This window comes from Mastomys coucha, unplaced genomic scaffold, assembly GCF_008632895.1.
Source record: "Mastomys coucha isolate ucsf_1 unplaced genomic scaffold, UCSF_Mcou_1 pScaffold12, whole genome shotgun sequence".
Taxonomy (NCBI): domain Eukaryota; kingdom Metazoa; phylum Chordata; class Mammalia; order Rodentia; family Muridae; genus Mastomys; species Mastomys coucha.
In genome coordinates this window covers 14,329,464-14,341,781 of record NW_022196894.1, presented here as the reverse complement: position 1 = coordinate 14,341,781, position 12,318 = coordinate 14,329,464, and the positions used below count along the sequence as shown (strand labels likewise).

The 12,318-nt window shown below is 49.1% G+C and overlaps 1 protein-coding gene across 2 annotated transcripts; it reads left to right on the top strand.

The window, feature by feature from the left end:
* Positions 1-7,215: 7,215 nt before the first annotated feature.
* Thap7 (THAP domain containing 7) lies at positions 7,216-10,561 on the top strand. Of its 2 annotated transcripts, none has more exons than XM_031363283.1 (5): positions 7,216-7,639; positions 7,809-7,888; positions 8,273-8,428; positions 9,567-9,707; positions 9,905-10,561. In XM_031363283.1, exons 2-5 carry the CDS (start codon positions 7,809-7,811, stop codon positions 10,452-10,454), a joined length of 927 nt encoding a protein of 308 aa, XP_031219143.1. In that variant the 5' UTR covers positions 7,216-7,639; the 3' UTR covers positions 10,455-10,561. The 2 variants fall into 2 exon arrangements, with proteins under 2 accessions (XP_031219143.1, XP_031219144.1); XM_031363284.1 differs by lacking the exon at positions 7,216-7,639 and adding an exon at positions 7,668-7,686.
* Positions 10,562-12,318: the final 1,757 nt, after the last annotated feature.

Here is a 12,318-nt window from a genome sequence, read left to right as displayed (position 1 = left end):
CCCCCCCCCCCCCCCGACTCCGAGCTACATAAGCTAGCCCCGCTATTTCAATAAAATACTTCCCACTGCTTGAGACCCTGCTCCCCAGCTCCTCTGCATCCTGAGACCACCGGTGCTCAACGGCCAGGCTAAAACAGGAATGCGCGGAAGAGGGCGAGGAGTCCCTTCAGATGGACCTCAGCATCCCAACCTGAGGATCGCTGGTTCTTCCTCCTTTACCTTCGATTTGAGGCATCTCAAGGGACCGACTATGGCGAAGGGCAACATCTTTTGGTCGGGGCTATTCCCTGGCATTTACTGAAGGTCCTTAGTCCTGCGGTCCGACTCCGATGGCCCTTGGGGCAAAAATCACACCTCTAAATCTCTTTGAAAGAACCTGGTAACGCAATGACTAGTTAAAAGCTGTTAGGGCAGTCTCCAGTTTTCTTAAAATTGCAGGCAGGCTTGCACCCCAGTCTCCTCGGAACTCCTGCAGTCCCTTTGATTGAGCACTTCCATCCTTTTCTGTCCTTGGAAATTCTGCCTCCTACCAGGAGTCCCAAATTAGAGTCCTTTGTGCCCTCCTCAAGATGTGGGGGTTAAACTCTTGCAAAAGAAAACAATTTTCTTCTAGGAGAAGGTCCTTCAATTGGCCCCTTAAGTGATCTCCAGGATCCCTATGACACTAAGGTCTGATCACAGGTGACTTACTTTTCCTGAAAGAGAGAAGTCCAAGACACTCCCCATCACTGTGGTCACCTGGTAAAGCATGGGTCCCTGTTGGGAGGAAATTAAAAATAAATCCAAGCCTCTTTCTCCAGCAATGAGAGGAGAGCCCTGAAGACTGCCCAGAGGTGGAGCTCACTGCCCTAGAACAAGCCATTGAGTATATTAGAAAATGACCCATCACACCCACACATACCCTCTTCATTCTCCACTGGTGCCTTATGCCCCTCCTGCCTCGCACCCTAAGGACACTCATAAAACTCTTGAAGGCTTCATGTCTTCTACCTCCCACCCCCACAACCAACAACTATGTGAGATCAGAGATTCTTCTAAACTTCCACACAAATGAAGGAACACCTGGGCTCTTCATGTTTTCAACCCCCTTACTCTCTGCCCCTACACTGGTATCCCTACCAGGCCAATGGATTAAAAAAGCTTAGACAATCGATAGGATGATACTCATGCACCTTGAGCCAAATCCATTCTTCTAAGTCTGGTGCAGCTCTTAGTATAACACAGGCCCAGCACCATCTCTGTTGGTCCTCCTTGCCTGTTCCCTCAATGGGAGGCTTTATATAGGGATGAATGCCTCCAACAGATCAGGAAAAATCAAAACCAACCAAATAGGGGCTTCGATGACATTTTCAGCCATGGTAATGAAAGACCCCCTGAGAGGGGAGACCCTCTCTTAAGTCCTGGGAGAACACGGCCACCCAAAGACTCACAAGAGACCAATCTTGATGCAACAGCATGAGGTTTATTGGGGGGAGGGGGAAGCCAGTATACTGGGGACGAGTTTGTAACCCTCACAGGGGCAGAGGAACTCGACCCTGAGCACAAGAAGTGGGGGGTATTTAAAGGGAAAAACCACAAACTAGGGGGGTGAGGGGGTTACCAAGGAAACATAAAAACAGTGGAAAATTTCAGAGGGACCCAACCCATGCTTTAGTCAGGAGTCAGGGTCATGAGGAGTCAAGAGTCAGGGTCATGAGGAAAACATCCTGCAGACTCCTTATTCTCAAGAATGTGGCTTTATTACTGTCATTATCATTTACTTTGTGATTGACCGCTCCCTAGAAACACCTAAATGTCTGCCTTTGTGGAGGGACTGGTTTCTGGAACTAGCAGGCCTACATTCTTGGCTCGTTTTAGAGAATTTCCATGCCCTTAAAGTAAAAGCTTATTTAAGTAAAAGCTATTTATTATTAAAGTAAAAGCTATTTATTTCTACTAAATGATCTTTTCCTCCACTCTTCAATAACTCATCTATAGAGCACAACAGGCTACCCAACCTCCCAGGTAGTTAGGTCAAGTATGCCTTTGTGCCCTTCAGGCCTGGAGTCCCATAACCTCCCCTTCTGCACCCCAAGATTGTAATTGCTCACCTCTCTTCCCCCAGAGAAACCCAAGGAACCCATCTTTGTTCTTGCTACAAAAATGAGCCTAAAATGCAAAATCCCTGATCCTGTGGTCAGAGAAATCCTCCTTCAAAGCATAACATGAATACCGGCTTCAAAGAACACCGGCTAGCATGACAGGGTTTGAAAAATGAACATTCCCATAAATGGACAGTTGCCACTCAGTATATCGGGACGTTTTCCCATAAGGCCACTACCTTCACTCAGGCCTTTACAAGGCTCTTAAAATGAAAAGAAAATGTTCTAAATGTGGAAAGGAGGGACACTGGAAGGGCAAATGCCCTAACTCCACCTATCTAAGGGCTTGGAGGCTGCCCCTCCTAAAACCATCTGACCATTTGTCCCCAGGGCTGTAAAGGATTCCATTGGAAAAAGGATTATGGTTCTACATCTGATAAAGACGGCAAGCCCCTTGAGCCTTTAAACTCCAAAGGGACAACCCTTAGCCCTGACAGTCAGAATAGAATAGAATCTTGTGGCTTTCACCCAGAACTCAATATAAAACCGAAGGAAAGCCACATAAATGCCTAATTGCCACTGGAACATACAGGACTATTTTTTTTAAAATGATCTGACATCCCACAACATTGGGAACTCATTTCTAGGCTATATTAATTGATGGGCACAGAAGGCTCCTCCTAGGCATATACCACAAAAGAGGCCTTCAAAAGGGAGGGTCCAGGTGTTGCTGTAGGCCTTATCAGAACTCTTCTCTCAGACGTGGCCACTAAACTGTTATCATAGAAGCCCTAGATTCGTCTTCACCAGTATCTTTGAGAGTGATCCATCCAGAGAGAGGAGGGGGACACAAGCCCTCCTAGGGATCCCTCCAATTCTAGAGCCGCTGTTTTAGATAAGATACACCCTGCCTCAACTGGGTCTCAGATGAGGGCTTTCCAGGGAGAATTTAGAAGCTCTTACTAGCTTTTAAAAGAACAACTCCAATTCTAACATATCTGTCTCTCCCACAGCTCATGGAATACTCCCTCCCATCTTTGCAATTAAAAAGAATCCTGGGGTGGAGGCTATTATAAGACCTACAGGTCATTTAGTAGAACAGTCTGTGCTCTTAACTACTGAGCCTTCTTGCCAGCCAGGGACAGAATTTTCTTAACCTCCTAAGCCTCTTCTAACATTCTGCCAGAAGCTAAGTCTTAATACCCTCCAGAGTTTTTATGGAAACCTCGACTGGCTCCGGCCATGGCCACCTATATTTACAAAACCCCACAGCCTCTTTTCCTAAAAGGAAATTCAAATCCTTCTCTTCCTCCCTGCCCCCATCACTCACCTACCAGGCCAAACAAGCCCTTTGGAAGATTAATGAGTCGATCCAAGGCATGTCTCTGGCCTGATAAACACCAGACAAACCTGTCCAGCTCCTCATATTCAGCCCTTCCCCTCCCCAGTGAGGCCCTGTATCAGCCCTGGGAGTTTTGGAATGGCTCCACACTTCTAATGGCAGTGCTTCCAGACTCCTAACCAAGGTTGATGCCCTGGCCTCGACGATAAAGCTAGGAACAGACTGGGCCTTAACAAACACTGGACAAAGTGTTTTGGTCCCCTTCTCTCTCTCAGATGTCCTGTGGTTACTTAAAAATCACTCCCGAAACCCTGGGCAAATCGATAACTATTATCCTAGTGAGAAATGGGCCTCTGCTCTGCAGCTCTTGGTGGCTGTCCCCACCAGCCTCTTCTCATGGGGAAACAATCTTTGTGGCCCCTTCCATCCTCACTAGTGAGGAGAAGTGGGGGCAACAACACATGGGATGGAACTGTGGGGGTTGCAGTCACACATTTCCATTCCAGAGATCAATCCCCAACTATTTATTGCCTAAAGCTCCCCAGCCACTCCCTCCAAGTAAGCTATGCTATCTACAGGGCCCTTAAGGAAGAGACTGCCTCTTCACGTAATTTCCTGACAGCAAGTTTGTTGTTAACCGACTCCCCTGGATAGCCAGATCCTTTGAATCCTCTCCCCCAACAACTGTTCCCACCCCACCCACCCCCAAGTGCCCCAAGTGAGTTTTAGTTGTATCCCAGGGAGAACTGCTCCTCTCTTTTTCCAACAAGTGCAGTCTCATACCCTACGACCTGGCCTACACACCTGCCCATGTTAACCTTAAAGGATTACAACTCCAATTTCTGATTATTCCACCAAATAGTAAAAACTTGCAATTTATGGGCCTCGCTAATTACCACCCCTGAAATACAGCAAATGGGAGTTAACTCCAGAAGCCTAAAGGCCACTGACCTCTGGCAGATTGATGTTACCCATGAATTTCAATTTGGGCAATAAATATGTTTTTGTTACAATAGACACACACTCCCACATCATATGGGCCTCTGCCCAAAGCAGAGAAAGCTGTAAAAAACATATGCCACACCAGCTCATCCTTCACCATTATGGGCCTGCCTCAACAATCAAAACTAATAACGGACCCGCACTCACCAGCATTCACTTTAAAACCTTCTGTTCTACATGGGAAGTTACTCAGCATACAGAGATCCTTTATAATCCAAAAGGACAAAGTATACTTGAAAGGGTATACCAGACCTTCAAAACCCAGCTCAAAAGGCAAGACTCTACCTCTTTCCCCTTTAATGTTCAGTTGGCAATGGCCCTAACAACACTAAACTTTCTTTCTTTCCCTTTCTTTATTTTTTATTTATTTATTTATTTATTTATTTATTTATTTATTTATTTATTGGTTTTTCGAGACAGGGTTTCTCTGTATAGCCTTGGCTGTCCTGGAACTCACTCTGTAGACCAGGCTGGCCTCGAATTCAGAAATCCACCTGCCTCTGCCTCCCAAGTGCTGGGATTAAAATTCATGTGCCACCACTGCCCAGCCAAACTTTCTTAATATATGTAAAAACACAAAATATCCCCACCTAATCCTTCATTGGCATTCACCACCATTATTCCCCGAGTTGGTGAGATGGTAGGACCCCCTGATAGGACCAGACCCCTCTTCATATCAGGAAGGGGTTTTGTTTGTGTTTACCCACAGAATCAGTCTCAGCCTGTCTGGATATCAGCATCAAATGTCTGGCACCTCCTACCTACTAAGATGGCTTGCCTATTGCTGACAGGAAAGGGAAAGAGGAGACCCAGGAGACACCCTCGACCAAGGAACCAAGTCACCTGGAAGACCTTCATGACCTAGTGGTAAGCACACAATGTATATTCTCAAGGCCCTCTCTCTTTTACCTTAGTATTGGTCTTTGTTATATTGCAGGCCTGGCCTGCCACCACTCAACCCCCCAAATCTGTTTCCAACACCTACCACTGGCATTTTTCCATTTGGCGATCAGGCCTTTAGACTGCACCAACCAAGGCTGCCAAAGCTGTCTCTATTCCTGTGTATTCTAACTCCAAGTAGGCATACCATAAGCTCTCAGAGGCTGAGATCACCAATTCCTGCTTTGAAACAGCTAAGCAGATGGTCAAATGTGACCCTAACAACAGCGGGTATATGGCCTGCTACATATTGTACAGAGATGTGGTCGTAGCTATTGTCACCATCAAGACCAAATGAATATCCAGTTTGCAAATTGGCACCCAGCTAGAATTAATGTAGGACTGGGTGCTGTGACACCATTGTACTTGTGTGCAAACAGCTGCCCCAGGCCTTAGGAAGAATGCCATTTTTACATCAGGCCTCAGGATGTCTGGGCTCACCTAGATCACAAGTTCAACCTCATGTATGCCACAGTGGCCATTATGCACTGGAATGTGAGAAACAGTATAGAGGAGGGGTGTTCTCTTGGGGCCTGGGGGGACTAGCAGCACTGGAGAAGGCTTGGGAAGACTGGTTGTGGATTTCATAGACTCAGAGGCTAAAGAAGGGGAGGGAAGTATATTGAAGGCAGCTGTGTGGCTGGCAGCCATCCCTTTATCTCCTCCCACCGTCAACACTACATGATGCTTTTACTTATTAGTGTCTGTACTGAGGCATTACTTTACTGAGCATCGTACTTTTTTAAACAACAACAACTAAGTTTCCTGTCTAGATACCCATCTTTCTTGGAAGGAGGGCTAGTTAGCCAATTCATGAATTCTTCTGGGAGAAATACACATTTTCTCTAAGACATTATTAAGCATGTCTGTATGCTTAGTTAAAAGCTTCTTACTTCCCGGGCGGTGGTGGCGCACACCTTTAATCCCAGCACTTGGGAGGCAGAGGCAGGGGGATTTCTGAGTTCGAGGCCAGCCTGGTCTACAGAGTGAGTTCCAGGACAGCCAGGGCTACACAGAGAAACCCTGTCTCGAGGGAAAAAAAAGCTTCTTACTAGATAGGAGAATTAGGGCAACACCTGTTATTGTCCCTCCCACCTCACAAAACATGCACAGAAGTAGCTTTTCACCCTGTCCTGTGAGAGGGCTGAGGACAGAGTGTAGCTGGGGGTCTATCCAAGGGCTGTAAAACCCAGTTCCTGGTATGCCATTTCTTCATTAGCTTTCTTTCACTGCTGGCAAATGTAAACATCCTACTCGTTGTATGTCCCCAAACTGTACTTGGGGCACACTCTACCTCTTTCCTGTTATGGGAGTACATTTTGAGCACTGGTCTTGATTTTTAAGAACTTGATCTAAAATGATCCTCCAAGATTGCCAGATACCACAGTGAAGTAAATGCTAGAGATACTGCTGGCTGGTCCAGCTGGAAACTCCAGGTTTCTTCCAGAGATAGTGGCAAAATCCCAGCGGGCTCATACCCTGGCATCCAACCTCTTAGTGGTGGGAAGGCTAAAGACCTTCGTTTGCAGCTCCTCTACCAATGCAGTTAATACCGTTACCCTAAGAATTCTTTATGTGCCGTTACAAATTTATTTTGTGCATATGTATGGGGATCAGAGGACAATTACTGAACATTGGTTCTCTCCTTCCACCAGGTGGGTCCCGGGGATCAAATTCAATCTTCAGGGTTGGTAGCAAGCGCTGAGCCATCACACCAGCCCCGTAACCGGGTTCTTTCTTTCTTTTCTCTCTCTCTTTTTTTTTTTTTTCGAGACAGGGTTTCTCTGTACAGCTCTGGCTGTCCTGGAACTCACTCTGTAGACCAGGCTGGCCTCGAACTCAGAAATCCCCCTGCCTCTGCCTCCCAAGTGCTGGGATTAAAGGCATGCGCCACCACAGCCCGGCGACCGAGTTCTTTCAACGAAGAGCCCAGGTTTTTCTTGGTGGTGGATCTTTTTCAACCAGAGTGTCCGCGTACGATGTTCAGGGAGCATACAAGACCCCACCCAACTGCTTCGTCCAAACGGCGGGCGCTCGGCAGTGACCTCGGACACACAAACTAAACAAGGAGAGGAAACTACTTGCTCCAGAAACCACAACTCCGCAGCGACGCTCGCCACCCCTCACTCCCAACATCCGGTGGCCCGCCCCGCCAGGATCTCTTCCGGTTCCGCCCCTTGGGGGCCGGCGCCACGGGCGACCCAGTGTCTCTGCTACCAACTTCCGCGGTGACCCACCCATCGCGAGATTTTGGCGGCGCAGCAATGGCAAGACCGTGAGTACCGCTGACGGGAGTCTATAGAACGAGTTAGGACAGGACTGGTACGGGGTCGGGCCTCGGGGAGCCGGCAGGCTCAGGCCCTCTGGAGGGGGAGTGACAGCTGGGCGTGAAGACAGTCCTCCCCCGACTGCCGCCCACCACCCCGATCCCGCCCCTTCCCCAGATGCCGCGACACTGCTCCGCCGCCGGCTGCTGCACACGGGATACGCGCGAGACTCGCAACCGCGGCATCTCCTTCCACAGGTCAGCGCGCGTGCGTAGTGGCACGCGAGGGCTCACATGCGCAGGCGCTGGTGTTGCCGCACCTTAGGCCGCGCAAGGAGACGGCGCTTCCCTGAGGTCGAAGTGAGGCTTGGATTCGTAAGCGGGAGGGTGGAAGGGGAGGTCGCATAGTGTCGAATCCAGCCGAAAATCTTACCTGGCTTGGATTTACAGCTCTGACTCATTCCTGCTCGGTGATGCTGAGCAGGCCCCTTTCCTTCTCTCGTCCTCAGTTTCTCCTTTTCCCTAGCGGGTGGTAATCCGAAAGGGTCGCGGGGAGGTGTGCCATTCTTGCTTGGGGAGCTTGGGCATCCTGAACGCAGGGCTGTTAGACAGTCCGGTGCTCACGGTTTTGTGGCTCTGCAGACTTCCCAAGAAAGACAGCCCCAGGCGTGTCTTGTGGCTGGCCAACTGTCAGCGGCTGGACCCCAGCGGCAAGGGCCTGTGGGATCCGACCTCTGAGTACATCTACTTCTGCTCCAAACACTTCGAGGAAAACTGCTTTGAGCTGGTGGGAATCAGGTGGGTCTTTCTGCCAGCCAACACCAGAACAGGTTGTGAGGCATCAGAGCAGTGGGTCAAGTGAGGCAGCCCATTGCCCTGGTGAAGTCCATGGACATCTGCAGGCATGCTCACAGACAGGCAGACCAGTTGTCAAGGGTTGCAGTTGCCTCTTTCCAGTTCTGTACAGTTAAAAGCATGGTCCCAGGATCACCAGTGACCTTAGAGAAAGTCGGGCTTTCCAAGCTGGGGAAATAGCCCCCTTTGCTAAAGATTTGGTATGCAAGCATGAGGGCCTAATTTCAGATTCAAGTACCCAAATAAAAAGCCACATGTGATTGCTTGTTCTTTTAACCCCAGTCCTGGAGAAGACCAAAAAAAAAAAAAAAAAAAAAAAAAAAAAAAAATAGAAGGATCCCAGGGACTTATGGAAAAGCTAGTCTAGATGAGTTGTTGAGCCCTGTGTTGAGTAAGAGACTGCCTTTAAAAAGTAAGGTGGAAGGGCTGGAGAGATGGGTTAACCATTTTAGAGGACTTATTTCTCTTACAGAGGGCTGGCTGGGGTTCAATCGACCTCTGAGGGCGTGGGTACACATCCGTACATGCAGGCAAAACATTCATACACATAAATAGGGCTGGCTCAGGGGTTACGAGCACTCACTGGCTGTTCTTCCAGAAGACGTGTGTTAACTTCCCACCACCCACATAACGGCTTATAGCCCTCTGGAACTGGAACTGGCTTACTCCAGTTCCAAGTGATCCATTATCCTTTTCTAACCTCTGTAGGTACTAGGCATGCATGTGGTGAACAGTCATAGGCAAAACACCCATACACATAAAAATAAATGTTTTTAAGGAAAAAAATCTTTAAAAACAAAGGTGGGGAATGATTAAGGAAGGCAAAAGAAAAACAGCACCTAGTTCTTCCAGCTGGTCCGCCTATCCCTGCTGGTGGATTTTCCATTCACCTTAATCTTGGAAGCTCATTCACAGAGAAGATGAGTTTGAGTTTACCACACTTGGCATTCTTGAGGTTTGCTACTGGCAGTGTGCCTTGGAGCCTTTCTCATCCCTAGTGCTGCAGGACCTACACTGGGAATCCAGGGAAAGTGGCAGGGTCTTTTTTTCTCTAGCTCATCTGGGCTGCTTTTCCCCACAGTGGGTATCACAGGCTGAAGGAAGGGGCAGTCCCCACCATATTTGAGTCTTTCTCCAAGTTGCGTCGAACAGCCAAGACCAAGGGGCATGGTTATCCACCTGGCCTGCCTGATGTCAGCCGGCTCCGGCGATGCAGGAAGCGGTATGTGCTGCAGGACTGGGGATGCCCCACCCTCACCCCCAGTGCTGAGGGACTGGACCATAGGGTGAATGCCAGCATCTTCGCTGAACAGGGTCTTTCTATCTAGACCCAATGAAGGGGGCTCAGATGTTAGGGAGACTAAATGGGCTAATGAGAGGAGCCTGGCATGCCTTAGTTTCTTTCTGTCTCCCCTCCAGCTGCTCTGAAAGACAAGGACTCACAACTCCATTTTCTCCACCTCCTCGTGCTGATATCATCTGCTTTCCTGTAGAAGCCTCTGCACCTTCCACTCTGCCTGCATCCCCAGCTGTGAGGCTGGACCCTGGCCTTAACAGCCCCTTCTCAGATCTCCTGGGCCCTCTAGGTGCTCAAGCAGATGAAGCAGGCTGTAGTGCACAGCCTTCACCAGAGCAGCACCCCTCCCCTCTTGAGCCACAGCTTGTCTCCCCATCTGCATACATGTTACGGCTGCCACCACCTGCTGGAGCCTACATCCAGAATGAGCACAGCTACCAAGTGGGGAGTGCCTTGCTGTGGAAGAGGAGAGCCGAAGCAGCTCTTGATGCTCTGGACAAGACCCAGCGCCAGCTGCAGGCCTGCAAGCGGCGGGAACAGCGGCTTAGGCTGCGACTGACCAAGCTGCAGCAGGAACGGGCACGGGAGAAGCGAGCACAGGCAGATGCCCGCCAGACTCTGAAGGACCATGTACAAGACTTTGCTATGCAGCTGAGCAGCAGCATGGCCTGAGAGAGGGACCACACCCAGGCTCTGGCCTCTTTTTCTCAAAGACACTTGACTGGAACTGTATCCACCAGGCTGGCCAAATGTACAATAAAGTGGATGCTAGAAAGAGACTGCGGTTTGGCTCAGCTGGAGGTGTCTGGCTCCTCCCCAGACCATGGCCAAAGCCCTAAGGAGCTCAGATCCTGGCATGCTACCTCCTGGCCCTGGGGAAATCTTTGTTTGCAGTCCCTCTGCCTGTTTAGTTACTCATGTAAGAAATTCAGCTCCTCTGAGATTAACTCTCTCTCTGAGTCAGGGTTTCATGTAGTCCAGGCTGATGTGTTTGTAGCTGTACAGGTATGTGCCATCATGCCCAGTGTCAGGCTTGGAATGTATGTAGAGGCATAAACTTCAGCCCACAGGCCTCATCTGTTTGCCCAATCCCTTTCACCAACCATACTCCTGGCCCCTTTGCCTTCAAAACCAACATCGGGCACCCTACACTTGTCAGGCTATAAGGCCATACCTAGAGAAGTGTTAGTCTTTTGGATATAGTGTTGAGGCCCTGGCCTAGGTACTATATACCTTGGGAACCTAGGCTTCTCACTGCAGCTGTGTCCATGGTAAACATCAAGTGCATGTCCTCCACTACTGTTCCTTAGCCACACAGCTCAAGCACAGTTGAGTTGATAGCTGTAGCTGGTTGGTACACAAGGTTCTCAAAGTTTTCTTTTTTGGAGCTCCGGGTGTATATGTTTATTTGTATCCCGTGTAGAAGGGACGATAGTTGAAGGGCCAGTTACAGCGGTCATCATGAAGCTTTCATGTGGCCCTTCAGAATAGGCTTGGATGAGGCCACCTTTGGGAAATGGCTCTGACACAGCACAGCTGACTCATATCAAGCCTGCCTGGCTGACATCCTCCACTCAGCGGCTACTTGAGCCAGCTACCAGCCTCAGCTTGTACCACAGCTCTCTCTGCTACCTCCCTCTCTTCACAGCACATCTTATAACCAGACCACTTCCTGTTTGCCAGTATGGGACAGTGTCACCCAGGGCACCTTTTTACCCAGAGCCCCACAGCATGGGGTGAATGAAGCACAGAAGGCCAGGAAGAGCCAAGCAGAAAATGAGTTCTGGTTTCCTAGGAAATAAGACAGAGTAGGTTTCCTGTACTCAAAAACAGGTCCACTGTGCTGTATTGGGATATAGGCTTTCATGGCTGGCTGTCAGGTAAGGAGGATGGATGCCTTGGTCAGTCTAGGGCTCTGAGGAAATATCTCAGGTATGCAGTTCTCTCCCTTGTGACTGACACAATGTAGTGACATAGGCAGAACAGGGGAAAGGTACTAAACCCACTTCTAGGGACTCTCAAAGCTTTGGAACTGTCATGTGCTACAGGAGGTCAGACCAGTGGTGGCAACTATGCCAGGCAAGTGTGAAGCAGCACTGCCACAGCTGTAACAGAGGCATGTCTATGACAGAATACTGACATAGGAACATCTCCACTTTTTCTCTGGCCCAAATATGTACACTGGGTGGCCCAGAACATGCAGCTTCTGTCCTGTGGGCTGGGAGCAAAGCCTTCCAAAGTTCATGTCTAAGATCTGACCACTGTTACTGATCCTCATTCATAACTTCTGGGTAAGGAGTGGGGTATAGCCTATTGCTAGAATAACTTGCCAAGCCTTCATCCTTGACAATAGGATTCTATGCTGGATCCATAACACACCTGCTGGTACCACAAACCCACAGCACCGCTAGGTGCTGTCCCTGAGCCCTGGTCTTGGGAGAAGTGCACCTGTCCTGCTGGTACAAAGTCCAACAGTCCTCAGAGGGGAGAGTGAGGATGACTATAGGAAAAATGGAAAAGAAGACTCAGACAAGGG